At 33.3% G+C, this 26,172-nt stretch overlaps 2 protein-coding genes across 3 annotated transcripts in view; one reads left to right on the top strand and one right to left on the bottom strand.

The window, feature by feature from the left end:
- Window positions 1–2,634: 2,634 nt before the first annotated feature.
- On the bottom strand, window positions 2,635–14,191 carry LOC122270157 (uncharacterized). The gene is made up of 3 exons (XM_043046494.2): window positions 14,034–14,191; window positions 7,603–7,896; window positions 2,635–3,419 (listed from the first exon to the last, which is right to left on the bottom strand). The coding sequence occupies exons 1-3, from the start codon at window positions 14,073–14,075 to the stop codon at window positions 3,330–3,332; spliced, it is 426 nt and encodes a 141-aa protein (XP_042902428.1). The 5' UTR covers window positions 14,076–14,191; the 3' UTR covers window positions 2,635–3,329.
- Window positions 14,192–21,313: 7,122 nt separating this feature from the next.
- The window catches only part of LOC107449044 (uncharacterized), a 27,049-nt gene continuing 22,190 nt past the window's right edge, over window positions 21,314–26,172 (top strand). Inside the window, exon 1 of one of the 2 annotated variants that reach the window (XM_043046492.2) lies at window positions 21,314–21,699. In XM_043046492.2, coding sequence (XP_042902426.1) covers window positions 21,643–21,699 — 57 coding nt within the window. In that variant the 5' untranslated portion in view covers window positions 21,314–21,642. The remainder of the gene's footprint in view (window positions 21,700–26,172) is intronic. The other variant, XM_043046493.2, reaches the window with a different exon arrangement.

The raw sequence follows: 26,172 nt of genomic DNA, 5'->3' as shown, positions 1-26,172 counted from the left end.
TTTTATTTTAGAACCATTGTTGACCAGCGACCCAATTTTGAGTTTACGGCTACCAATGTTCAACTCTGTAGCCTTGCAATTTTGAAGGAACTCTTGGATCATGTATTCGGAGAAATTTGCATCCGCGGAGGACTTTTTTTTAATGGTACTAACTGGCATTTGCATGACATGGAGAGGAAAACCTCTCCAATTTAATCTGAAGGCAAAGGGACTCTAACCCATGATGCAACTAACATTGAAAATATGTTACGTCAACATTGGGATCGGTTCGAGCTGGGTGCGGAATTCGTATCGACCAGCCATAGCTAGGGTTCTAACTCTGGTCACCTCAGTCGGAGGCGAGTGCTCTATGCCCGAGCCACCGCTACTCCGTTAATTATGATGAATTGTTAAAACTAGAATATAGCTTTAAATTATTGAGCCTGCATATACTGATTAGCATAGTTTAAACAGAAATATAGCTCAGTTTGTTTTGAGTTTCTATGAACGGTCAGTTTTTAACATTTCACTTCCGTCCAACTTGCGGTTTATTTTGTTCACCGTTTTGTTGCCCATTGGAGATAAAAAAAAATTCGTTTAGAAGTGTGTAAACATGTACTTTAATGTGTTTATGCCAATAACTCACTCGCTTGATGTTTCTGTTCCTCGTTGTCCCTGTTCCTCGTTGTTAAGTATTTTTATAGGTTTATTTGTTTATTGGAATTACATATATTCTCCGGCTTGTGTACGCAATTTAGAATTATAAACCTTAGTCAAGTAGAAGGACAGATAGCACAATAAAGAAAAGAACGGCACGAAGATACATCCAGGGTAACAGCGGGACTCGAACCCGCTACCTCGATACTTTGCGCAGCGTTTGACAGACGATACCGTTCGGCCAGGAGGGCCCCCAATTTCATAGGTTTGATAATATATATTTACCTACAGATATACGCCTTAGTTTTTCATAACTACTGATAAAATTCGAATAGTCAAAATGAAGCGCGAATTCAATTACAGTTCAACAGAACTAGTTGTTGTCGTGTTTATGCATACAGTGCTAGTTCAAAGATTAGAGTCCTCCAAAAGTCTTGATAACAAGATTTGCAAGTTCTGGAGCCCGATGGCCATGGGGGGTGCTCCAAGTTGAAAGAGGGAGCCGATAATGGCCTGGCAGTCAAAAACATGGTCTGGAGTTAGTTGCAAATGAGGACAGTACTTGCAGATGGGATAGGATTTTATATTGGTGCGTGAGATCTTCATACCTTTGAAATGTCCAGTACGTAGCCTAGCTATTGTAGAGGAGAGGTTTCTTGGGCAGTTTAAATCGGGGATTGTGGCCTTGTTAAAAAGCTGGTTGTATATCCTTCGCCTGGTGACAGCATTCGCATCTGCACAGGTGACAGCTTGATCAAGCTGTCACCTGTGCAGATGCGAATCAAAACTAGTCCTCATAGTCTATGAGCTTTTCATTTCGCCTATGCATGATTAGGAGAGCGCTACACCACGGGTCTTCTTCACCTGCTTCTCGAAACTTCAAATTACTTAAGTAGATAAAGAATTTGTCATGAAGAGTTTCTCTTTTGGTATAGCTTGTTCTTGTAAGAACGCTATATCGAGGGGAAAACCTTTCATGGCAAATTCTGTCTCACCCACATAGGTAATTTAAATTTTAGGTAAACCATTTGAGACAACTTAATTTTTTTTCTCCAAAATATCAAAATGCAAACAAATTATGTCAAGATTACTTCTCCAAAATGTTAAAATGCAAACAAATTATGTCAAGATTACTTCTCCAAAATATCAAAATGCAAACAAATTATGTCAAGATTACTTCTCCAAAATATCAAAAGGACAACAAATTATGTAATTACAAATCAGGTAACGACAAATTAAGAAGTAATCTTGCCATAATTTGTTTGCATTTAGATATTTTGGAATTATTTTAGAAGGTGAAACTTCACGGTTTATACTATGTTTACTAAGAACCACTTATCTTTAAACTTAAAAATATATACCAATGGAAGTGAAACAGAAGTTACCAGGAAAAGTTTTTACTGAGCTATAGTATCCTCTTTAGAGCACACTATATTGCGTGAAAAACTTTTCATCGGAAATTTTGTTTCACCTCCATTGCTTATTTAAAATATGGAGTATGGAAAAAAATGAGTTCCAAGACAAACCTAGTGTAAACTACGAAGTTTCAATGACTGAAATTTTTTTTTTTCAAAACATCGAAGCGCAAATTATTGTAAGAGAACTTCTCAATTAAGTAATCCTAAGTAATGCTCTCATGGCTTTCAAAATTTTCTGTTTTTTCTAGTAATTTTAAGGTGTTTTTTTTTTCCAGATAAAAACAAAACCCACTTTTCCCCCCGCTTTTTCAAGGTACATGACAAAAAAAAAATATTCGCCTACACCTGACGTTATATTGATAGTTTTCCTTTAATTTATTTACAAGATAAAGTCATATTAAAAAATCACAAAAAAATCTCAAAACCTGTGTGAGAATTTTTTTTAAATCATTAAAATTAAGAAATAACAACAAAAAAAAACCCTACCCGTCTCAAGAATAATTGGTTAAACTACACACTACGAATAAAACCGTTTGTTGCATAATTAATTGACCACAAGGCAGAAAAATATCTCAGTGAATTTACACACTTATTCATATACATTTTATTAGCAAAATAATTTCACTCTTACAAAAGACATTTTATTTAAAATAAAATTATAGAAGAATTGAAATATTACTAAAATTGCGTATTTACATTGAAATTTAATAAATACTTATTACTGAACAGTACTGATTCAATAGGCCTTTTTTTTCCAATATAAATTTTTTTGTCTCCAATTTTTAAGTACAAATTTTGTCTTTACGTATTAAAATAATCAGAGACTTTTATTGATAAATTGCATACAATGATAATATTGGCTGTAAAGATAATAATCACATTTTGGATACAAAGATAAGGACAATCAGTCTCATATTGAATGTTAAGATAATTACATAATTGATACAAAGATAATGACAGTCTCATGTTGGATACAAAGAGGATGAAAGACTTGCAATGGATACAAAAATAATGACAGTCTCATGTTGGATACAAAGAGGATGAAAGACTTGCAATGGATACAAAGATAATAACAGTCTAATGTTGGATAGAAAGACGATGAAGGTCTTTTAATGTATAATAAGACATGATGATATGACAGTCTAATACTGACACAAAGCCTCTTATTGGACATAAAAATAATGATACTCTCATAATGGGTATAAAAATGAAAATTTCATATTGCTATCACTATTCAATAGAAAGACAGTGAAAATCTCACATTAAATGCCATGATCAAGAAAGTTCCATACTGGCCACTAAAATCATTTTACTTTCATTCTCAAGTTTAACACTGTGCCAAATTCTTCTGAGTCTTCGTCCCATCTAAATAAAAACAAATTACAATATTTTTATTTTTTCGGTTTATTATGCCATTAGAAAAATACACCGAAGAGCCATTACATTATGACCATCCTGCTAATAACATGTAGGACCACCTTTACCCCTAAAAACTGCCGTGGCATTTATTCCACAAGGTGTTGATAGGTAATCTGAGGTATCTGGTTCCAAGCGCTCACCAACTGGTCCTGCAATTCCCTCACAGTGCGTGGCAGCACGAATTTGGTTTTCCAAGTAGGACCGCAAATGCTCTATTGGATTAAGGTCAGGTAAATTTTGGGGCCAAGACATGACTTGAAAGTCACGGAATGTTCCTCGACGATTTGACCCTTATGACATGGTGCATTATCCTGTTGGTAAATACCATCCCCCGCAGGAAAAACTTTTGCCATGAATGGGTGAACCTGGTCTGCAACTATGTTCAAGTAGCTTACAGACGTCAGGGATTGTTCTATGAGGATTATGGGTCCGAATGTGCCCCATGAAAGCATTGTTCATGGGCGAGAAACCATGAAAACCTGGGTGAGCCCATTGTTATAGATGGAAGGTGGTCATAATGTGATGGCTCTTCTGTGTATATAAGGTAGTTTTTTTTTTCTTTTTGAGAAAACAATTTGCATTCAAATATAATTTCTTTGTTTGAGGTTGGACATGTAGTGTGTCTACCACAACAAAAATAAAAATCCGATTCACTAGTATGTAAGACATGTTAACTCGATTCTATGAAGGGTTACCTTTTCATAGATGAAGTCGATATCTAACTCTCCCCACATTGGTGACCTTCGGTCGTGATGTGAACATGTCTCTTGACAGAAACTCACATTTCGATCTGAACACGCTTACTTCGATGTTCCACATTGAGCAGTTGACGTGCTACTTGTGACTGCTACATTATCCACCTCCTCGCGCTGTTGCTACTCAGTCTCGATCACACACAACGTCTGCCTGCATACACTCGACTGGTAATGGAAACACAGGAGTGACCATAACCGTTAATACAGCTCTCACGATCAGCGTTTAAAAGTATGGTGATCTTAACACAGCTCTCCCGTCTTTCTCACAAAACTGCAATAACTCAACTAGTATTCGTTCATCGAATTTTATCGAAGTCTACCTCTATAAAACTACAAATCCAATTCACTAGTGGGCAAGACATGTTAATTCGATTCCATGAAGGAGTACCTTTTCATAGATGAAGGTTGACATTGTCAATATTTCTACTCTCCCCACAGACGCATCAAACACTAAAGTTTTATTTTTATTTATCACTCCTATTGAAATCTGAAGAGTAAGTTTATTCCCAGAAGTTAATACACTGAAATTTTCTCCAGTAAGGTGTATATAAGATTTTTTTTCCATTATTTATGGCTTAAATGTTCGAAAATCTCATGCTGCATATAGGTATACATACACATATTAAAACTATGTAAGACTAAAGAAACCAAATAATAATTAAATACTATCAAAGCCCTCTGAATAAAAGCTTGCACCAATAAGTCAGTACGCAACTGCGACTCTATTATTTTAATTAAATCTAAATTTTTCGAATTATTGGTACTAGTTAAACCAAAAAATATTCAAGAGATAAACGCATCTCGCTTTCTCGCTTTTTTCTTCTTTATATCTCTATTCTCGCTTTATACTTGCTCTTGAGGAACTAACGAACAAGTAAAAACAATGTTATCTTTCTCAATTTTTTTTCCCCATTGCGTTTTGCATGCTTTTAATCGAAGCATGAAGAAATGTATTGTGTGTCGATGAAAATACTAACTCTTTTCACAATTTGTCTGGAACAGTAACTAAGAGATTTGACTATCAAGCAATAATAATAAGTTGGGTCAATAATTAAAGCTGCTTTTTAAAGGGTTCGTCGTAATGTTAAATGAGGCTTTTTTGCGTATAATATGCTATTTATATAACTGCTGTGAGTTTGTAATTGCTACTCATGAGTCATGACTGCCAGGTTCAGTTTAGACTATCTAAAGCCAGTGCTGTCTACGCTTATTTTGCAAATGGGAGCAAAAAGTCAATATGGAGAAAAGCCACAGAGGGAATGAAAAGTATTTGTGGTCTAATTTTTTTTTAATATTTAAAAACTTACTCTAATGTTGCATTACCTGTGCTCATAAAAATTTACAAAAACTGAGAATAAGAAAGTGATTTTGAGAATTTTCATCTAGGTGGAAAAATGTCACTAAATAGGCGCTATTTTAAAGTGTACCAAATTTAAAAAAAGTTTACTAACTTTTAAAATATTTAAGTTATGTACCTGTTCAAAATAATTCTTCAGATAATTGCCCAGATAATTCTTCATAGTAAGATTATAAATATAGTTTGAAATCATTGCATTGCTTTAAATGTAAGGAACTCAAACTTTGGCTTTTTTATCTTTCTTGACAACAGACCTTCGAAAAACAGTTCGAAAGACATGTTTTTGCTCGAATCGGTGAAAGTAAGGGAATCTCTTTTCATGGGTTTTTTGGAAAGCTACCCTCTTTGAAATGTGATATTTCTTGTTTCCATAGCAGCAGACGGCCTGTGGCGAGAGGAGTTCTATTTATGGACAAGCCATATGTCATCACAGTTTCTTATTTCATAAAAAAGAAAAAAGAAAATAATTTCGTTCAAGATTTTTGAAGAAAATTGACAGGGTCTATCTCATTGATGACGCATTTTCAGCGGTGTTCATATCTAATGCGTTTACAAGATGTACAAATTTTAAAATGACAATTTTTTTTCAGATTTTTGAAGAAGCATTTAATACCAAATGCGCAGGTAGGATTTCAATTATACTATCTGTGTAACTAAGGATCTCCCCCTCCTATAGTGCATGAGGCTGTCTACTGCTTCGGAAACAAGAAACTCACATTTCCGAGAGGCGTTTTCGGTAAATCTTTCACCAACCCACATCAAAGTCTTTCTTTTCATGCTTTTTGACCCACACTCTTACTTGAATTAATTCAATCTCTAAACTATAGTCACCGACAGTACTCCAAACAATTGGAGAAGGGAGATCTTGTAATAGACAGACAGTACTATCAAACAACAACTTTAAAATATCTATTCCATTAGGTCAGTATAAACTCGATCGAAACAAAATCACCAGACAAAACGACCAGGCATTTTACCAAGATTTATATAGAACACTTATATGAAATAGATGTGTCCTCTAAGGGAGTCTCAAAGTTATATACACCGAAGAGCCATTACATTATGACCACCCTCCATCGATAAAAATGGGCTCTCCCAGGTTTTCACGGTTTCTCGCATAGGAACAATATTTTTATGGGGCACATTAGGATCCATAATCCTCATAGAACAATCTCTGACATCTGTAAGCTACTTGAACATAGTTGCAGACCAGATTCAACCATTCAAGGCAACAGTTTTTCCTGCGGGGGATAGTGTTTACCAACAGGATAATGCACCATGTCATAAGGGTCGAATCGTCATGGATTGGTTCGAGGAACATTCCACTGACTTTCAAGTCATGTCTTGGCCCCCAAATTCACCTGACCTTAATCCAATAGAACATTCGTGGTCCTAATTAGAAAACCAAATTCGTGCTGCCACGCTACTCTCTCTCAATGTGAGGGAATTGCAGGACCAGTTGGTGGGCACTTGGTACCAGATACCTCAGACTACCTATCAGCACCTTGTGAAATCAATGCCACTGCGGGGGCTAGCAGTTTTGAGGGCTAAAGGTGGTCCTGCATGTTATCAGCAGGGTGGTCATATTGTAATGGCTCTTCGGTGTAAGTCATAATACTGATTATAAGTTTTGAAAGAAGTTAGTGGAAAGAGATTTTTAAAGATTTATTGAAATCTGCTCTTTTTTCATGCCTACTACCGTAGCACTCCACCTCACTCCAAACGCAGAGGTATCAAAAACACATATGTAAATATGAAGTTTCATTTTATGTGGTTAATTTATGGAATTTCTAAAACCTACTTGGAAATCATACAGAGAAGCAGTTTGATTTAAAAAAAACTCACCTTTGGCAGCATGTACATAATCATAAAAATTCCCCAACCCCATCATACAATTTCTTCTAAAAAAAATCTTTTGCTAGTATTTTCACGAGATATTTCCACCGCGGTTTTATCTTATGTACTTTTAACAGACACCAAGAAAACTAAATGATCAAAAAAAATTTAAGGTACTTACATAATAAACGCATACAGCACAGCAAATGGTTGAGGCGCAAAAGAAACTCATAATGACATATTTGTACTTATCATCCTGATATACATAATGAAAAATCAAGAAAATAGTGATGCAAATGATAGTGAAAAGCATGAATATGCAAGCGAACACTAATAGTAAGTTGTTGTAGTACTGATTAACCAGCGTATAGGGCCTGTCTTCATACCTCCTGTTTGAATCACTTTTACATCGATTCAGTTCCCGCATAACTCTTTCACGTTCAGCTTCTAGCTTTGTTCCACCACCATTACGAAACTGAAAGAGTTCAAAAATGTATATTATACAGGGTATTCCGTAAACACCATTCAGAACATATAATTTTTGAATCCCAGTCCCAAATAAAGCCAAGCTTTTATACACATTATTGTTTATATCCGTCGTTGAACAGTCGACCCAATTTTTTGGGTTTACAACTAGTGATGTTCAACTCCATAGCCTTGTAATTTTGAACCAATCCTGAAGACAGGGAAACTCCTGGATCAGTACCCCCAGAGGTTTTGATTTGTTATGGGAACATGGAGGACTTTGCGACTCGAAATATTTAACGTGCATCAGTCACCTTTTACTACACGGGAGTCTTCGGCCGGCGGGGATTGAACCCACGACCTCTTGGACATGGGCTCAGTGCCCTGCCAACCAGGCTATTCCGGCCCTTTTATACACATTAGGAGTCATTAATTAATATTTAATTGGAGGATACCCTTATAATTTAGAAATATTGGATTCAAAACACGTTGCTTCTAGCCACGATATCCAGCCATTGAGCTTTTACGAATTAAGTCAAGGAGGTGCGCCTTTCGTTTGACAAGAGAGTACCATGAGGGTGAAAGTACGTCTTAGCTAAGAAAACTAAGTATAGATGGTAGCACTACTTATTTGTGAAGTCACTTTTTCAATTTAGGCATACATTTGAAGAGGAAGGAAATTTTCTCCTGATCCCTGTAACCATGGTGCTGCTCATCGTCAGGACTTTTGATTTAACAGATTTTACGAGCACGTATATTGCATGTATTTGGTGGGTTCGAGGATAGAACCCGGGCCCCTCCGTACCGGAGTCTGATTCTCTAACCACTAGGCTTCCACAGCCCTAAGAACTTCATTGATTTGAGCAATTTGAGAGGAAGAAAATTTGGTTATTAGACGTTTTTAAATTTCTTCTAACAAACTGATTTTGATGTTTTTAATACCGCTATTGTCTCTAGAAATTTTACCTGTATTAAAAACGTTTTTTCTGGTTTAAATATTAAAGCTTGTTCCAAATATATATATTTTTCATTCTATATTTAAAGCGAATTCTAAAAATATATGTTAAGAATAGTGATAACATAATGTGAAAAAATGTAAGAAAAATATTAATTTGGTAGCAAACAATTGTACTCAGTAACAGTCAGTCAAGTACAACCAACAACCTTTGCAACTACTTTGTTCTTCGATAATACAGTGGTTGGGCAAAAATATGGAAGCTTTTCTATACTAACTCTATCTGACCAATCTTTCTTAAAGCAGAAAATGTGCTGAAAATTTTATATGGCAGAACTGTTGACTCAATTTGAAAGAACAGCTGTTGTTTACCCACGCAAATTTCGGATCGACTAAAATTAGGAGAGGAAGTTTGTAACCTTTTTCTAGCTTTAATGTCAGCAATTTTTAAATTATTCTGCAGGATATCAATATTTAAATTATAAGGTTTTTTTTAATTACGGTGGTTATTGAAAAAAGAACGAAGCTTTTAACTTCCTACACTCATTTCAGTTAATTTAAAAATGGCATCATTTTTAAAAAACTAAAAGTATGATCTTAAAAATTGTGTCAAAAGTTTTGCGAAGTAAAATCTTCCAAAAAATTTGTTGCTAAAAGAAGGATTGTTTACATATAGTTAGTAAAGAAGCGTTTCTATATATTTGTCAAGCCTCTGTAAATATTTATTCCATAAACGACTTGTGGAAATGTGTAGGTCCACTAATTTTACTGCTACAATTGTAACTGATATAACTCATAGATATATTAGTTGTTGTTGTTAATTTACGTCGCACTAGAGCTGTAAATGGGCTATTGGTGACGGTCTGGGAAACATACCGGAGGATGATCCGAAGACATGCGATCACAATTTTGATCCTCTGCGGAGGGGATGGCACCCCCGCTTCGGTAGCCCGACGACCTGCGCGCGAAGTCGAGCACTTTACGGTAGCACAGTTTAACGAGGACCAATACCGCACACCCTCGGTCCCTACGCAGACTGATCCAAGTGGTTCACCCACCCGCACAATGACCGCAGCCAGTGATGCGTGACTTCGGTGATCTGCTGGGAACCGTGTCTTAACGATCAGTCCACTGCGGGACCTACTCATTAGTGAAGCCACTTCTTCAATTTAGGCATACATTTGAAGAGGAAGGAAATTTTCTTCAGATCCCTGCAACCATGGTGCTGCTCAGCGTCAGGACTTTCGATTCAACAGATTTTACGAGCACGTATATCGCATTATTCGGTGGGTCTTAACGGAGTAGAGGATCGAACCCGGGCCTCTCCGTATCGGAGTCCGATTCTCTAACCATTCCACAGCCCTAAGAACTTCATTGGTTTGAGCAATTTGAGAGGAAGAAAAATCGGTTACTAGATGTTTTTAAATTTCTTCGAACAAACTGATTCTGATGTTTTTAATACCGCTATTTAATACCGCTATGCTAGAAATTTTCCCTGCATTAGAAACGTTTTTTTCTGGTTTGAATATTAAAGCTTATTCCAAATAATATCTTTTTTTCATTACATATTTAAAATGAATTCAAAAAATATGTGTTAAGAATAGTGATAACATAATGTGAAAAAATGTAAGAAAAATATTAATTTGATAACAAAAAATTGTACTCAGTAACAGTTAGTCAAATACAACCAACCACCTTCGCAACTACTTTGTTCTTCGATAATGCAGAGGTTGGGTAAAAATATGGAAGCTTTTCTATGCTAACTTTATCTGAACAATCTTTCTTAAAGCAGCAAATGTTTTGAAAATTTTACATGGCAGAACTGTTGACTCAATTTGAAAGATCATGCTTGAATTTTTCTAGAACAGCTGTTGTTTACCCACACAAATTTTGGATCAACTAAAATTAGGAGAGGAAGTTTGTAACTTTTTTCTAGCTTTAATGCCAGCAATCTTGAAATTATTCAACCGTATTTCAATATTTAAATTATAATGCTTTTTTAATTACAGTGGTTATTGAAAAAAGAACGAAGTTTTAAACTTCCTACACTCATTTCAGTTAATTTAAAAATGGGATCATTTTTAAAAAGCCGAAAGTATGATCTTAAAATTTGTGTCAAACGTTTTGCCACGTAAAATCTTCAAATACAAATACAATAAAAGAAGGATTGTTTACATATAGTTAGTAAAGAAGCGTTTCCATATATTTGTCAAGCCTCTGTAAATATTTATTCCATAAACGACTTGTGATAATGTTTAGGTCCACTAATTTTACTGCTACAATTGTAACTGATATAACTCATAGATATATTAGAGATATATTAGATGAATGTATTAAATTTATAATTTTTTTTTATCAAGCTTACGAAAACAATAAGTTATAATAAGTATGGTAACTCAATCTCACTATCTAAGTCAATCAGGTTATTAGTTAATAAAGAAAATACACTATAAAAAATATTTTGGTATATAATTCCCACAATTTTGGTGCTGAGGTAAAAACTAAAATTTTTCACTGTTATAATTTAATTTATTAATTCAAATTTTGCTTGCTTACTGACACAAATTTTCATGCACTTTAGAATCAATTTACAGCTTTATTGTAAAAACATTTCACCTAAAAAAACAACCACTTTTTTTGTAATATAATAAATAAGTTTTGAACGATAACTACAGTTCTGAAAGTAAAAATAATGGCAACCATTATTTTTACGTTCACCAAAAATAATGGCAGCCATATTCCAACATTTTCTACGGTGTTCTAAACTTTACCATAGCTTAATTTCGAAATTATGTTATACTTTGTAAAGATAATCATACATTTGCAACAAATACACAGAACTCTTTAACTATCAAAATTTCTTTTACTAGAAATTGAAAGTCAAATTCACTAGATTGGCACACAATAAAAGTGATGTTTAGTCAGAAAAATAAGGAATTGTTTTGAAGAACTTTGAATCTTATGATCATGTACTGTAAATAAAATGCCAATTTGCTATATAAATCGTTCAAAAATATAGCTTAAAATATACTTACTGATAAATTTTACCAATTACTTTTTAACAAAGAATCTCATTAAATCCCAAGTTACGAAATCTGAGATAAAATAAATTTCTGAATAATTCTAAAAGAATATGAACTCGTTTACGAAAAATGGAATGCATTACTCTTTAAATTGTCACTATGAAATATAGTTAGAAATATTTTAAAAGAAATTTTATTAGCAAGTCTGGATGTTTTGATCATAATTTCAATTGCTAATTTGCAACCAAAAACATTTTTAAAAAAAATCACATTTAAGATGTGCTTACTATTAAGTTTCAACAATTGTTTTTCTATGTTATAAGTATCGATTTCTAGATGGCATATAAAAAAGACATAAAATAATAAATGAACTGTTATCAATAACCTTAAGTTGGTTCATTTCTTATTTTATAACCGACACTTATGACTATCAATGTTCAACTCCCCAGCCTTGTTATTTTGAACACAACCCAGAAAACAAGAGAACTCCTGGATAAGGGCATCTAGACAAGTCTTCGTGGAAGACTTTTCATGGAACTAAGCCGCATTTGCGCTTCATGGAGAGGAAAACCACAAAAACCTCCCGCAGTCAGCCAGGTGACAAAAAGATTATAAACCATGATCCGACTATCACTGAGGATATTTTACGTTAGCATTGTAGACGGTGCGAGCTGGGAGCAGAATTCATATCAACTAGCCACCACTGAGATTCGTCCCTGGATCACCTCATAGGGAGTCGAACTCTCTATCCTCTGAGCCTTCCCGGGTCCGGGTTGGATCTTATGATCAGAATATTAACAATTAACTTGTAAAACAAATTGTTGGAAAATTATATTTAAAATGAATATAAGGGTATTCTGTGACTACCACCCTCAATATATATTTTAGGAATTTTGTCTTAAAGGACGCCGCAAAAATATAAACACTATTACCCAAAAATATAGCACAGTTCCCAAATTACCTCCAAAGTGTTAAAAAAAAAACAAAGTATTTCAAAATCTGGCGATAAAATTTTATATATGGGAGAAGGTTATTCCAATGAGGACACTTATTTTTGACAATTGATATTGACATCAAGTTTGACAATTTTAAAGCTTTATCAAGGGAATTATTACCTTCCATATTATGCACACACAGATGTAGATTTTATAATTACAAAATTAAATATTGCAAATATGTGTATAAATATTGTAAAAAAAAATTTATTCTATTGACTACTTTCTATGAATAAGCAAGTAGCTAATTTATATTTCAATAAAAAAAAAAAAGAAATTCTTAGTAAGACCATAATTACACCATTTTTTCTATCTCTTTCTATTACTTCGGGTTTTCTATGCGTTTAGATCCAGCAGAAAGGCATAAATCAAATTATTTTAAAATGTAGATTCAATTTTTCCTGATTAGCATTTTCAGAATCATAATTTTTTACAACTCAGAAAACGTTATAGTCCTTAATGTTTATCATGTAATGCTTACTTGAAGGCAACTATAATTAGGTTCTGAAATTCTGTTATATATAGCTGTTTATATAGCTGAAAAATGTTGATTAAAAGCAGTTTTAAATACCAGTAGCATTTAACATGTTATAATAGTCTCTCTATTGTGTTTACATTGAAAACTTAGTGGGAAAGAAACAAAATTTGTTCTCTTTCCTATCAAAAATTCGTTTGAATATTTATTTACCCTCGATCCAGATAGCGATTTTAAATTTTCGTAACGTATTTTTAACTATCATCTTACTCCCAATACTACAAATTAATGAACGCGGCCTTAAGAAAAAGCCGGCTGATTGATAAACGTTCCTCAAAGTAATCCATCAATTTGTGACTGTTAAAGCGCATATTTTTTACCTTCACTTCACAAAAAACATATTTAAGAGTGGTGCTTACAGAGAACCCTGTATATATAAGAATTATTTATTTTTGAAAATTCGACACATATTTCTTTATTTTTTAGTGGGGGTAGATTGCTATACTTTTTGAATTATCAGATGCACACACAATATATTTAACATTAATAATGACACAATATATTTAACTTTAAAATTAAATTTTCAAAAAAAAAAATTTACCTAGTAATTCAGTTATTCTTAAATACAATACACAGCATAGTATTGCAATAACGACAATGTAGTAAATCAATAAAAATAATAAATTATTTCACACTTACTCTTTTGAAAACTTCGCAGATGTTTGAAAAAGTGTTTGCCATTGTATTTTCAAAATCAAACAGGGTAAAATTTTAACTCATCAGAAAGAATGTGTTTCATAATAGTAGCATTAGAAAAACAAAAGCATCAACGGTCAAAAAAATTAATCGATACAAAATCGATATTTCCTTTCTCAAACACAACTGAATATATCCCGTAGGGTGGAGATAGCGGGTTCAAGCCTCGGCTTCACCATGGATGATGTCCTATTATGCTATCCTTCTCCGATTTTTGCTTGATTTGACAAGGCTTATATGACATCTCAGCGACAAGCACGCAAGCTTGCATACATATGTATAACAATAAACATAAAAATAAGTTGTCGAGGAATTTCAGTCTCCCATTAAATAGTCAAAAGCATGGAGGTCGCGAGTTCGAATCCTGTCGTAGCCCTGGTTTTATTTTGGTACTGTCTTTTTCGTATTTGTGCAGTCTTGGTTTCAACTTAAAAAGCCTTTATACCCCATTCGTTGTATGGAGCATTCAAAATCGCATGCGCACTCAAATAAATTTAAGTTCCGCTATAAATTGAGGTCTTAGTGGACCTTTTGTCTGTTTTTTGTAGTGACGTGGTCCTTTTGTTTTTTTTTACGTTCTGAAAAGTAGAAATAGCAGATTTGATCCTGATGTTATCTTGGATGCATAATTGTGATATTCTTTTATATTTTATACCATTTTTAATTTATTCTGTTGCTGTTGTTGTAGTAGTTCATTTACGTCACACTAGAGCTGCACAATGGGCTATTAGCGACGCTCTGGAAAACATCTCGGAGGATGACCCGAAGACTTGCCATCACAATTTTGATCCTCCGCAGACGGGATAGCACCCCCTCTTCGGTAGCCCGACGACCTGCAAGCGAAGTCAAGCACTTAACGGTAGAACAGTTTAACGAGCACCAATACTGCACACCTTTGGTACACAGACTAATCCAAGTGGTCACCCACCCCCGCAATCTGACCGCAGCTAGTGATGCTTGACTTCGGTGATCTGCTGGGAACCGCGTCTTAACGATCAATCCACTGCGGGACTTTAATTTGTTCTAATTTTAATTTGTTCTTCAATTTGATAAAGGTTTATTATAAGCCGTACAACTCTGCAGATTCATGCGTATAAATAAATAACTAATTAAAATATATAGGACACAGTAAATAAGTCCGAGGCCATCTTTGAAGATTCATTCCACCAAATGCTCTGTAGTATGGAGGTAGCGGGTTCGAATTACGCAATAACTCTGGAAGTATCTTTGTGGTATGCTTTGTTAACTTGTGTTATTAATTCTTCAATTTAACCAGGTCCCGCAGTGGACTGATCGTTGAGATACTGTTCCCAGCAGATCACCGAAGTCAAGCATCACTGACTGCGGTCAGTGTGCGGGTGGGTGACCACTTGGATCAGTCTGCGTAGGGACCGAGGGTGTGTGGTATTGGTCCTCGTTAAAATGTTCCACCGTAAAGTGTTCGACTTCGCTTGCAGGTCGTCAGGCTACCGAAGCGGGGGTGCCATTCCCTCTGCAGAGCATCAAAATTGTGATGGCATGCTTTCGGATCATCCTCATGGATGCTGCCCAGGCCGTCGCCAATAGCCCATTGTGCTGCTCTAGGGCGACGTAAATGAACTATTGCTACTACTACTACTACAATTTAACCAGCTCCTATGAACCATACTTTTTCCCCACAATCTTACAAGCCTGAAACAATCAATCTACCTATGCATATAATAAAATAAAAAATTTGTGTGTGCCTGTATATTGGATCGCCAGTATACCGTAAGCTCTAAAAATACGACATTCAATATGAAGTTAAATGAGTTCGATTATAAACAAATGACGAAGCCCAAATTTTTTATTTTCTTAATTACATTTTTAATTTAGAGATTTAGAGATATTTAAAAATTGGAATTGTCTCCTTAGCTTAGGCAAAACCATTGTTTCTTTTCTTTCTTTCTCAAAAAAAAAAAAAAAGCAACGATTCAGTTTTGTTAAATATTTTAAAGGGAACATAAGTGATGTTTGCAAGCTTACAGCTCTAACCACAAAAGTTGTATTTGTTGTGGCTGTTTACGTCGCCCTAGAGCTGCACAATGGGCTATTGGTGACGGTCTGGGAAACATCCCTGATGACGATCCGAAGACATGCCATTGCAATTTTGATCCTCACCAGAGGGGATGGCACCACCGCTTCGCTAGCCTGAAAACCTGCATGCGAAGTCGAGTTTTTACGGTAGAACAGTTTAACGAGGACCAATACCGCATACCCTCGATCCAAGTGGTCACCCACCCGCACACTGACCACAGCCAGTGATGCTTGAATTCGGTGATCTGCTGGGAACCGTGTCGTAACGATTCCCAGAACGGAACACAAATGTTATATTGCGCGAACTGAAATACCTATTTATTTTTTAATGGTAATGTCAGGTTATATGAATAATCAACGTGATCGTGGTAGTAGGTGGACTACGTCTTAGGTTCTCTTAATCCACGTGCTTATTTTGCTTATAATTATATTTTTGAAACGTGTTACTATGAAACTAAAAAAAATTGAAATAAATGGTAATTGAAATATAAAAATAAGTTTTGTACTGAAAAGCAAAAGTAAGGCAGAAATCCATCTAAGGATGTATATTAAAAAGCACCAATATTACTATTGACTCCACTGATAAATGATTTCGGTAAGAGTTACTAATTGAAGAGTCTCGCAGTGGACTGGTCGTTAAGACACGATTCCCAGCAGATCAACGAAGTCAAGCATCACTGGCTGTGGTCAGTGTGCAGGTGGGTGACCACTTGGATCAGTCTGCGTAGGGACAGAGGGTGTGCGGTATTGGTTCTCGTTAAACTGTTCTACCGTAAAAACTCGACTTCGCCTGCAGGTTTTCAGGCTACCGAAGCGGTGGTGCCATCCCCTCTGCAGAGGATCAAAATTGTGATGGCTTGTCTTAGGATCATCCTCAGGGATGTTTCCCAGACCGTCGCCACTAGCCCATTGTGCAGCTCTAGTGCGACGTAAATTAACTACTACTACTACTACTAATTGAAGCAAACTAATAATATATGTATTAAAAGGAAAAATTAATGGAGAAATATTACTAATTCGTTTAATAGAGCATAAATGAATAGTTATATTATTATTAATGTACGCACGTGAACCTACGTAACGTAACGCACCTGGCTTCACAGCCAGAAAATTTTACGCACGTTTGTGGAGCTTGGTATGAACAATGAGTGATTACTATTACATCTACTTTTGAATCTAAATTAGTTATAGCGTGATTTGCACAAGCGCAAGAATTGTTTTCTAATCACAACAACAGATGAAAGTACGCAATTAGTGAAAATTTATTGCGGCATTTACAATTAAATTGAGGGTGTGCGGTATTGGTCCTCGTTAAACTGTTCTACCGTAAAGTGCTCGACTTCGCGTGCAGATCGTCGGGCTACCGAGGCAGGGGTGCCATCCCCTCTGCAGAGGATCAAAATTGTGATGGCTTGTCTTCGGATCATCCTCAGGGATGTTTCCTAGACCGTCGCTTCTAGCCCATTGTGCAGCTCTAGTGCGACGTAAATTAACTACTACTACTAGTTGAAGCAAACTAATAATATATGTATTAAAAGGAAAAATTAATGGAGAAATATTACTAATTCGTTTAATAGAGCATAAATGAATAGTTATATTATTATTAATGTACGCACGTGAACCTACGTAACGTAACGCACCTGGCTTCATAGCCAGAAAATTTTACGCACGTTTGTGGAGCTTGGTATGAACAATGAGTGATTACTATTACATCTACTTTTGAATCTAAATTATATATAGCGTGATTTGCACAAGCCCAAGAATTGTTTTCTAATCACAACAACAGATGAAAGCACGCAATTAGTGAAAATTTATTGCGGCATTTACAATTAATTTGAGGATGTGCGGTATTGGTCCTCGTTAAACTGTTCTACCGTAAAGTGCTCGACTTCGCGTGCAGATCGTCGGGCTACCGAGGCAGGGGTGCCATCCCCTCTGCAGAGGATCAAAATTGTGATGGCTTGTCTTCGGATCATCCTCAGGGATGTTTCCTAGACCGTCGCTTCTAGCCCATTGTGCAGCTCTAGTGCGACGTAAATTAACTACTACTACTAGTTGAAGCAAACTAATAATATATGTATTAAAAGGAAAAATTAATGGAGAAATATTACTAATTCGTTTAATAGAGCATAAATGAATAGTTATATTATTATTAATGTACGCACGTGAACCTACGTAACGTAACGCACCTGGCTTCATAGCCAGAAAATTTTACGCACGTTTGTGGAGCTTGGTATGAACAATGAGTGATTACTATTACATCTGCTTTTGAATCTAAATTAGTTAATACCGTCGCCAATAGCCCATTGTGCAGCTCTAGTGCTACGTAAATGAACTACAGCAACTACAATTAAAATGAAAAGCTCTTCTGCATGTCAGAGGAAGTCAAATTCAATGACATGGTACAGGATATTCAGACCTATGTTGCGTTTAGGTTTAAATGTCATATGCCAAATTCAATAACTATATGGTATGTAGCATTGAAGCCATAACATTAAGTCATTGAATTTGGTTCACATTAAGTCATTGAATTTGAATATATGTTCCAATCTCTTGCATCTTTGATGCATGGAGGCCAATGATGTAAAGTCAAGTGCTTTTGCAATAAAATAAAATAAAAAGAAATTGGTTCACGGTACTTAGACCTTAGCATTACGTAGGTCTTATCCAGTAAAAATTTATTAATTTATCACTAATTCGTATGTTTTTCTTTCAGGAAGTATGGAGGATAGAGAATTTTCCTTTCATGGCTTGCGTTGTGAATGATGGGTGTCTTATCATGAGCCCACATAATATAATGCACATGGTCTTATAGCCAGAAAAGACAACGCACGCTTGTTTAACTTGGTATGAACAATGAGTGATTGCTATTACATTCACTTTTTAATCTAAATTGCTGGTAGAGTAATTCACGCATGCGTAAAAATTGTTTTCTGATCAACACAAGGGATGAAAGTATGCAATTAGTGAAGATTTATTGCGGCATTTAAAATTAAATTGAAAAGCTTTTCTGTATATCAAAGGCAGTCAAATTCAATGTTTCAAAGGCATGGTACTAGACATTTAGGCTTATGGACCTAATGCATGACTATATGGTGAGGCTTCAATACCATACCATATAGTCATTGAATTTGGTACTTGACATTTAGACTTACGAATTCCGTAGGTCTAGCCCAGTAAAAACTTATTAATATAAGCGAGCATCAATACCATACCATATAGTCATTGAATTTGGTACTTGACATTTTGACTTATGAATTCCGTAGGTCTAGCCCAGTAAAAACTTACTAATTTATCACAAATCCTTCTCTTTTCCACTTTTTTCTTCTGCATAGATCACTACTTCCATTCCATGAACTCATTAAGTTCGGTTTTATATTTTACTTTGACTATTTTTAATGAAACCCTGCACAGACTATTTTTTGTTTCTTATTAGGTAAAATTCGCAAAATAGTTGGTTGCAAAAGTGAATAAGGTGATCTATAATGAGAGCCCTTAATGTGTATTTAATCTTTGTAAGAAATGAAGTAAAGAGTGAGAAATACAAGAGGAAAATGCAAAGCAAAACTTACACAAAAATACAAACACAAAAAATCTCAAATTTGAATCTTTTGTTGCTTACGCTGTTTTTTTTTTTTTTCATTCATTCTATTTTATTTTTAATTCATTTATAAAATTATTTTTTTGCACATCAACCCCCACGTTTAATAAGCGATCATTTTTGTTTTGAAAGATAAACTAATAGTTACATCAAAACTAAACATTATGCAATTAAAAGATTTCAAATTTTTTCATTAATGTTAGTCATAATGTAGTAAAAGTTTCTGCTTAAGATTTTACAACGCGTTTCATTAATTTTTTCGACCACTTCCACTTATTTTTTTCTAATGTTGATGTCTTAAATACAGTATTATTACAACATATAGATCTACAGAAGAAAACAAAAGGCATAACTCTTTATCCTAATGATCGGATTTTCACGTTCTAGGACTCAATCTTAATGACTTGAGGGGATGACCTGAAATATGCTAATTAATGAGTGCAAACGATATTTTATGTTACAAAATCAGGCAAAAAAACATATTTTCTCTGAATGAACGTAACTTTTTTTCTTGTTGACAGATTTTGATTTCTGATCTCCAAAATATAGGGGGTAGCCGCAATCTGGGGAATATAATCCCAATAGTTAGGTCAAATGAGTGTGCCAAAGTTTTACTTTCTGCCAATTTCTTTATATCTTGAGAACTTTTTATGCAAATTGAAACCTTTTTGCACACAATCATAAAGTTCATTTATCCAAAGATAATTCTATGTAAAAAATAACTTTTAACAAGTATTTGTTATTTTTTTTATTATTTTATTCAAGATACGGTTTTTGAATTGTACGGTATACAATTTTATCCTCGTTTATAAGAATGTAATTTTATGTGACAAAATGCAAAGCCAAATCGGTCAAATAGTTCCTGAGAAATCGAATTTTAAGTATCTCACTTTTTTTTTTGAAATTCAATTTCTCGAAAACTATTTGACCGATTTGGCTCATATTTTTTTATTTTCGGCATATAAAATTCCTTTCTTTAAATTGAAATAAAAAATTGTATACCTTACAATAAAAAATGTTTTTGATCATTCTAAATAATATTTAAAAAAATTTTTTATACTAAATGCTATTTTCTGCATGGAATTATCTTTGGATAAACTAATTTCATAATTGTGTACAAAAATATTTCACGGCTACCTCCTATATTTTGAAGGTGAGAAATCCGAATCACTCGAAAGAAAGGTATGTTTTTTCGGAGAAAATACGTTTTTGTGTCTGATTTCGTTACCGAAAATATCGTCTGTACTGCACTTTCTTCACTTCTTTTTGTTTAACGTTTAACTCTATGAGAGGCAGGACATTTTATTTAAGAAAAAAAAAATAAAACACCAGAACTGTAGAAATTATTTTAGATTGGCTCTATCTAGTAAAACTATTTATAACGTTAAATAAATTTTACATTGTTTCCTCAAAATACGAGTTTGGCCTTGAAAACCACGGCCCCTCAAAAAGTTAAGAGAAACTTGGAACGGATTAGAGATCAGTGTGTCCTCCATGGTCATTGATGGTCAAGGTCACCCCTCAGATTCTAATGACAAAGCATTCAGTCATTCTTCTCTCAGATTCTTTGAAAATAGAGACAAAAACCGAAATTCCTCTCTTTCGCCCTGACCCTCTGCGCAGAACGTAGATGGTCTTATTATATTCTGCGCACACAGCTGGCCTGGTATCCCCATCTATTGCCTCCCCTTCCCCTTCTTCCCCATCACGTTTTCCCATTGCATAGCGTTGGCTAGACATTTTGTTTATGTCGAAAATATATAATAAGTATTGATCTTTAAAAATTTCATCGGTACAGAATTAATAATTGAAAATAATGATATAATTGATTACTGGATCTGTCAATAAATTGGGATATTTTTTCTTAACGGTCGGTAAAAGGTAACGTAAACAAATATGTCGTCTTCATCGACTAAAGATGACAACAAAACTCTGTCTGAGTCTACCAAAATAGTAAGTAAATACTCGTAATAATAATAAATATGTTATTCTAAATTGTTAAATTCTTTCTTTTTTTAATTTTTTTGTGATATATTATAAATGTGACACGTTTGATTAATTTCTTTGGCCAAGCGATCGAGTTTCGTATGCTAAGTACATTGTTCGAATCACACGAAAAATATTTCGTTAGATAATATTTCACTTTCTGTGTAAAATAGATTTTTTTTTTTATCTAATGTTTATTAGTTTTTCATTTTTATTATTTATTCTTGACTTATCTGTTCATATTATGTTTGAACCTCTCGAAAATATTTCGTTAAATAATGTTTCATTTTAAATGAATTTTTTTTTTTTAAATATTAGTTCTTCATTGTTATTATTTATTTCTGATTAGTCAATGCATAATAAGCTCGAAACACTCGAAAATTGTTTCGTTAACTGCTTCTTTCGTGTGAAAAAAAGTTTTTTGTTTTCATTGTTTATTATTGTTATTATTTATTTCTGTTTTGTCAGTGTATAATAAGCTCGAAATACTCGAAAATTGTTTCGTTAACTTTTTCTTTCGTGAGAAAAAAAACTTTTTTTTTCATTGTTTATTATTGTTGTTATTTATTTCTGATTAGTCAGTGCATAATAAGCTCGAACCACTCGAAAATTGTTTCGTTAACAGTTTCTTTTGTGTGAAAAAATTTTCTTTCTCGTTGTTTATTATTATTATTATTCATTTCTGATGAATCAGTGTATAGCAAGCTCGAACCACTCGAAAATTGTTTCGTTAACTGCTTCTTTCCCGTGAAAAATTTTTCTTTTTCATTGTTTATTATTATTATTTACTTCTGATTAGTCAGTGCATAATAAGCTCAAACCACTCGAAAATTGGTTCGTTAACTGTTTCTTTCGTGTGAAAAATTTTTTTTTTCATTGTTTATTATTGTTATTGTTTATTTCTGATTAGTCAGTGCATAATAAGCTCGAAACACTCGAAAATTGTTTCGTTAACTGTTTCATTCGAGTGAAAAAAAATTTTTTTTCATTGTTTATTATTTATATTTATTTCTGATCAATTTGTGTATATTAAGTTTAAACTGCTCGAAAATTATTTCGCTAACTCTCTTGTCTTTTTTTTTTCTTTCTTATTTTATTTCATAATTTTTCTGTTTTTATTAGTCAATTTTGATTAAACTGAGCTCGAATCACTTAATCACTCAAAATATATTTCATTAAATATATTTCCATTTATGTGTAAATTTCATTTTTTTATTTATTAATTATTTTATTTTTATTATTTATTTTTGACTTCTCTGTTTATATTAAGTTTGAACCACTGAAAAAATATTTCAGTAAATAAAGTTTCATTTTTTGTGTAAAATTGCTTTTCTTTTATATTATTTCGTAACTGTTATTATTTATTTCTAATTAATCCGTACAGAATGAGCTCTAACCACTCGAAAATTATTTCGTCGATTAATTTTTCTTTTGCTTGGAAAGTTATTATTATTATTTTTTAAATTTTGTTTCATAATTTTTTTTATTGTTATTCATTATTTCGAATAATCTGGGCATCTTAATTTCTAATCACTTGAACTTCGTTAACTAATGTTTCGTTAGGGTATAAAATTGCTTTGTTTATTTTAATTTTATTTTTACTTGTTATTATTTATTTCTGATCAATTTGTGCATCTAAAGACTCGACGTTTTGAAAAATATTTTGTTAAGCATTTAATTTTTGGCGAAATTTTTTTCCTCTTTTTATTATAATTAATTTACGAATTAATTTGTACATTTCAAGTTCAGACTCTTCAAAAATATTTCATTTAACGATGTTTCATTTTGTGTGCAAAGTTGTTTTCTTCCTTTTTTTAATTATAATTATTACTTTCTCGAATCAAATTTAGTGTTTGTTTTTCTTTAATGTTGGAAAAGGCTCTCAGAAAATATTTCCTTCAATTTTTCATTTTGTATGTAAAATTACTTCATTATTTCTAAAAAAATTTTAGCGCAGTTTTCAAGTTAGCAACTCTTGAAAAATATTTCGTTTAAAAATATCTCATTCTGTGTAAATTTTTTTTCAAAAATTTGAAATCTAGAAAAATTGTTTGAGGGGTCAATGTGGAGAGGTCAACAATGTTTCATGCTGTGTGTAATATACATATTTCCCTCATTAATTCAAACAACTTTTTAGTTTCACAATATTTTTAGGTTTTATTTCGATATAGCTGATTGAGTAATTACATAATATGGATTGAATAATAACAGTGTGTTCCCCTGCAAAGTTTATAATGCAAAGTTTTATAATGTAAACCTTGGCCACCAGAATTAAGTTATTATTGTTTGTCAAGATGTAAACAATATTTATGGATGCTAAGTTCAAGAATCATTTCAAATTTCATTGTATATATATGATTAACAGATTAAGAACATCATGAAATATCGTAAAAATTACTAAGTAGGGAAAATTTGTTAAAGAATTTTAAATTAAAAAAAATATGTTAACTAAGTACTGATTAAAGTAAGTTTATATTGAGTGGTTAAATCGTATTTTAATATTTTTGTATAAAAGCTTGAAAATTAGAAAAATAACTTTTGGTCTAATAATCTGATTTAAATGTGGTAATAAGCAATCGTAATGTTTTGAGAAACCTTTAACATGCTAGTTGATCTTTGCAGACAATATCTTAAGTTACTTAATTAATTTGCTTTTTTTCCTTAAGCACTGTACATATATTTATATGGTGTTAGTGCTTTAAAAATGTACTTTTATCATTTTTGAAGCTTATTACAACTGATTGGGATATTTCTGAAAAATTCTTTTAAGCAAGAATGTAGCAGAATTTACATAGCCAGTCTGTATCGCTGTCATTCCTGAATTTAAATTTGTTTTCAAACCGAACACAGTAATACAAAGATTGTTATTTTTATTTTATAACCGTCCTTGAAAGGCTGACACAATTTCGGGTTTACGACTACCAATGTTCAACTCCGGAGCCTTGTAATTTTAAACCTAATCCAGAAGACAAAGGAACTCCTGAATCAAGAGAAATTTGTCTTCGTGGAGGACTTTTTGATGGAACTAACCCGCATTTGCGTTGCATGGAGAGGAAAACCGCAAAAACCAACCACGGTTAGCCTGATAGTGAATGATCGTTACACATTAGTTTTAAGTGTCATTTTCAGTTAGTCGTTCGGAGCGATTTCATAGGCTCCCCAGTTATAAAAACTCCGTACTTCAAAATCAGTCCATTCATTAAAATCAGAAGAATTTCAACTATTACGTATCAAAATTTCACCTAAATAGTCTGGGACACGACTCCCATATAAATATATGTACCGGGTCCATTATAAAAAAATTTATGGATTTTGAAATGATCTAATGATTGAAGTTACTATAAGATGAAATAAGTTGATAAGGGAAATAAGTTACTATAAGAGTCTATAAACTATCAATTCGAGCTTTCAAAAATAAGGAATTTAATTCTTAAATATTTCTTGTCTTTCAAATTCTTTACTTTTCAAAATGCATGTGCCAGAACTTTGATTCCACTCCCACGTACATGAATGACCTCTGGCCTTAAGGTCAGGGGGTGAGGAGCACAGAAAGAGTGGTTCCCCTATTGTTGGGGATGTAGTTCCAAAAGTAAAGATCCAGACTCCAAGTTAAAAATATAGAGAAGACATGGAAAATAATATAATAAAGATAAAGACGATGGGAAATAAATTATTAAAAAAATTTTTTTTTAAAAATATAAAAATTGTTTTTTTATTTAAAAAAATTAAAGCGCCGGTAAACAGAATAATGAAAATATATAATCTTGTCATTAACTCACACGATTATATCCGCAAAACAGAGTGCTTTCTAATATTGTGCTAATAGCAAAGTATCTCAATACATTAGTGTTAGGTACCCAAAAAATGTAACCGAAATAGAACCTATTAAGTAAAAAATATACGAAATAAAACATACTAAGCAATAAATAGAAAATAAAATTCGAGAAAATGCAGAATCTATATATATATTTCTCTTACACGGCACCAAAAAAAAAGCCTCATTACAACTCCCCGAATGGCAACATTAGAAAATCGACCAATGATTGCTACTAAAAATGTCACATGGCAAATGTCACATGAGGTGGCTCAACATATAGCGCTTTTAAAAACGGAAACAATAACCAGAGTGAGCATTATCAGGTTGTTCAATTTAGATTCATGCCTAAAAATATGATAATATTTAATTTTAACTCAATTACAAATTAATTAGGCTGGCCTTCTTCATGACTATAAATAAGTCACAAGGTCAGACTTTTGAGAAAATCAGTTTAGTATTGACTAAACAAGTTTTTAGTCATGGACAACTTTATGTTGGCCTGTCAAGAGTTAAGTCATTTGACAGCCTTTCAGTAATTGCTCCAAGATGCCAAATCTATAATTGTGTTTTCAAAGAAATTCTAAATGCTTAGTGTTAATTTCTTAGAGCTTTGCAGAAAAAAA

This window comes from Parasteatoda tepidariorum, chromosome 9 (assembly GCF_043381705.1).
Source record: "Parasteatoda tepidariorum isolate YZ-2023 chromosome 9, CAS_Ptep_4.0, whole genome shotgun sequence".
Lineage (NCBI taxonomy): Eukaryota > Metazoa > Arthropoda > Arachnida > Araneae > Theridiidae > Parasteatoda > Parasteatoda tepidariorum.
This window is presented reverse-complemented; position numbering and strand designations above follow the sequence as displayed.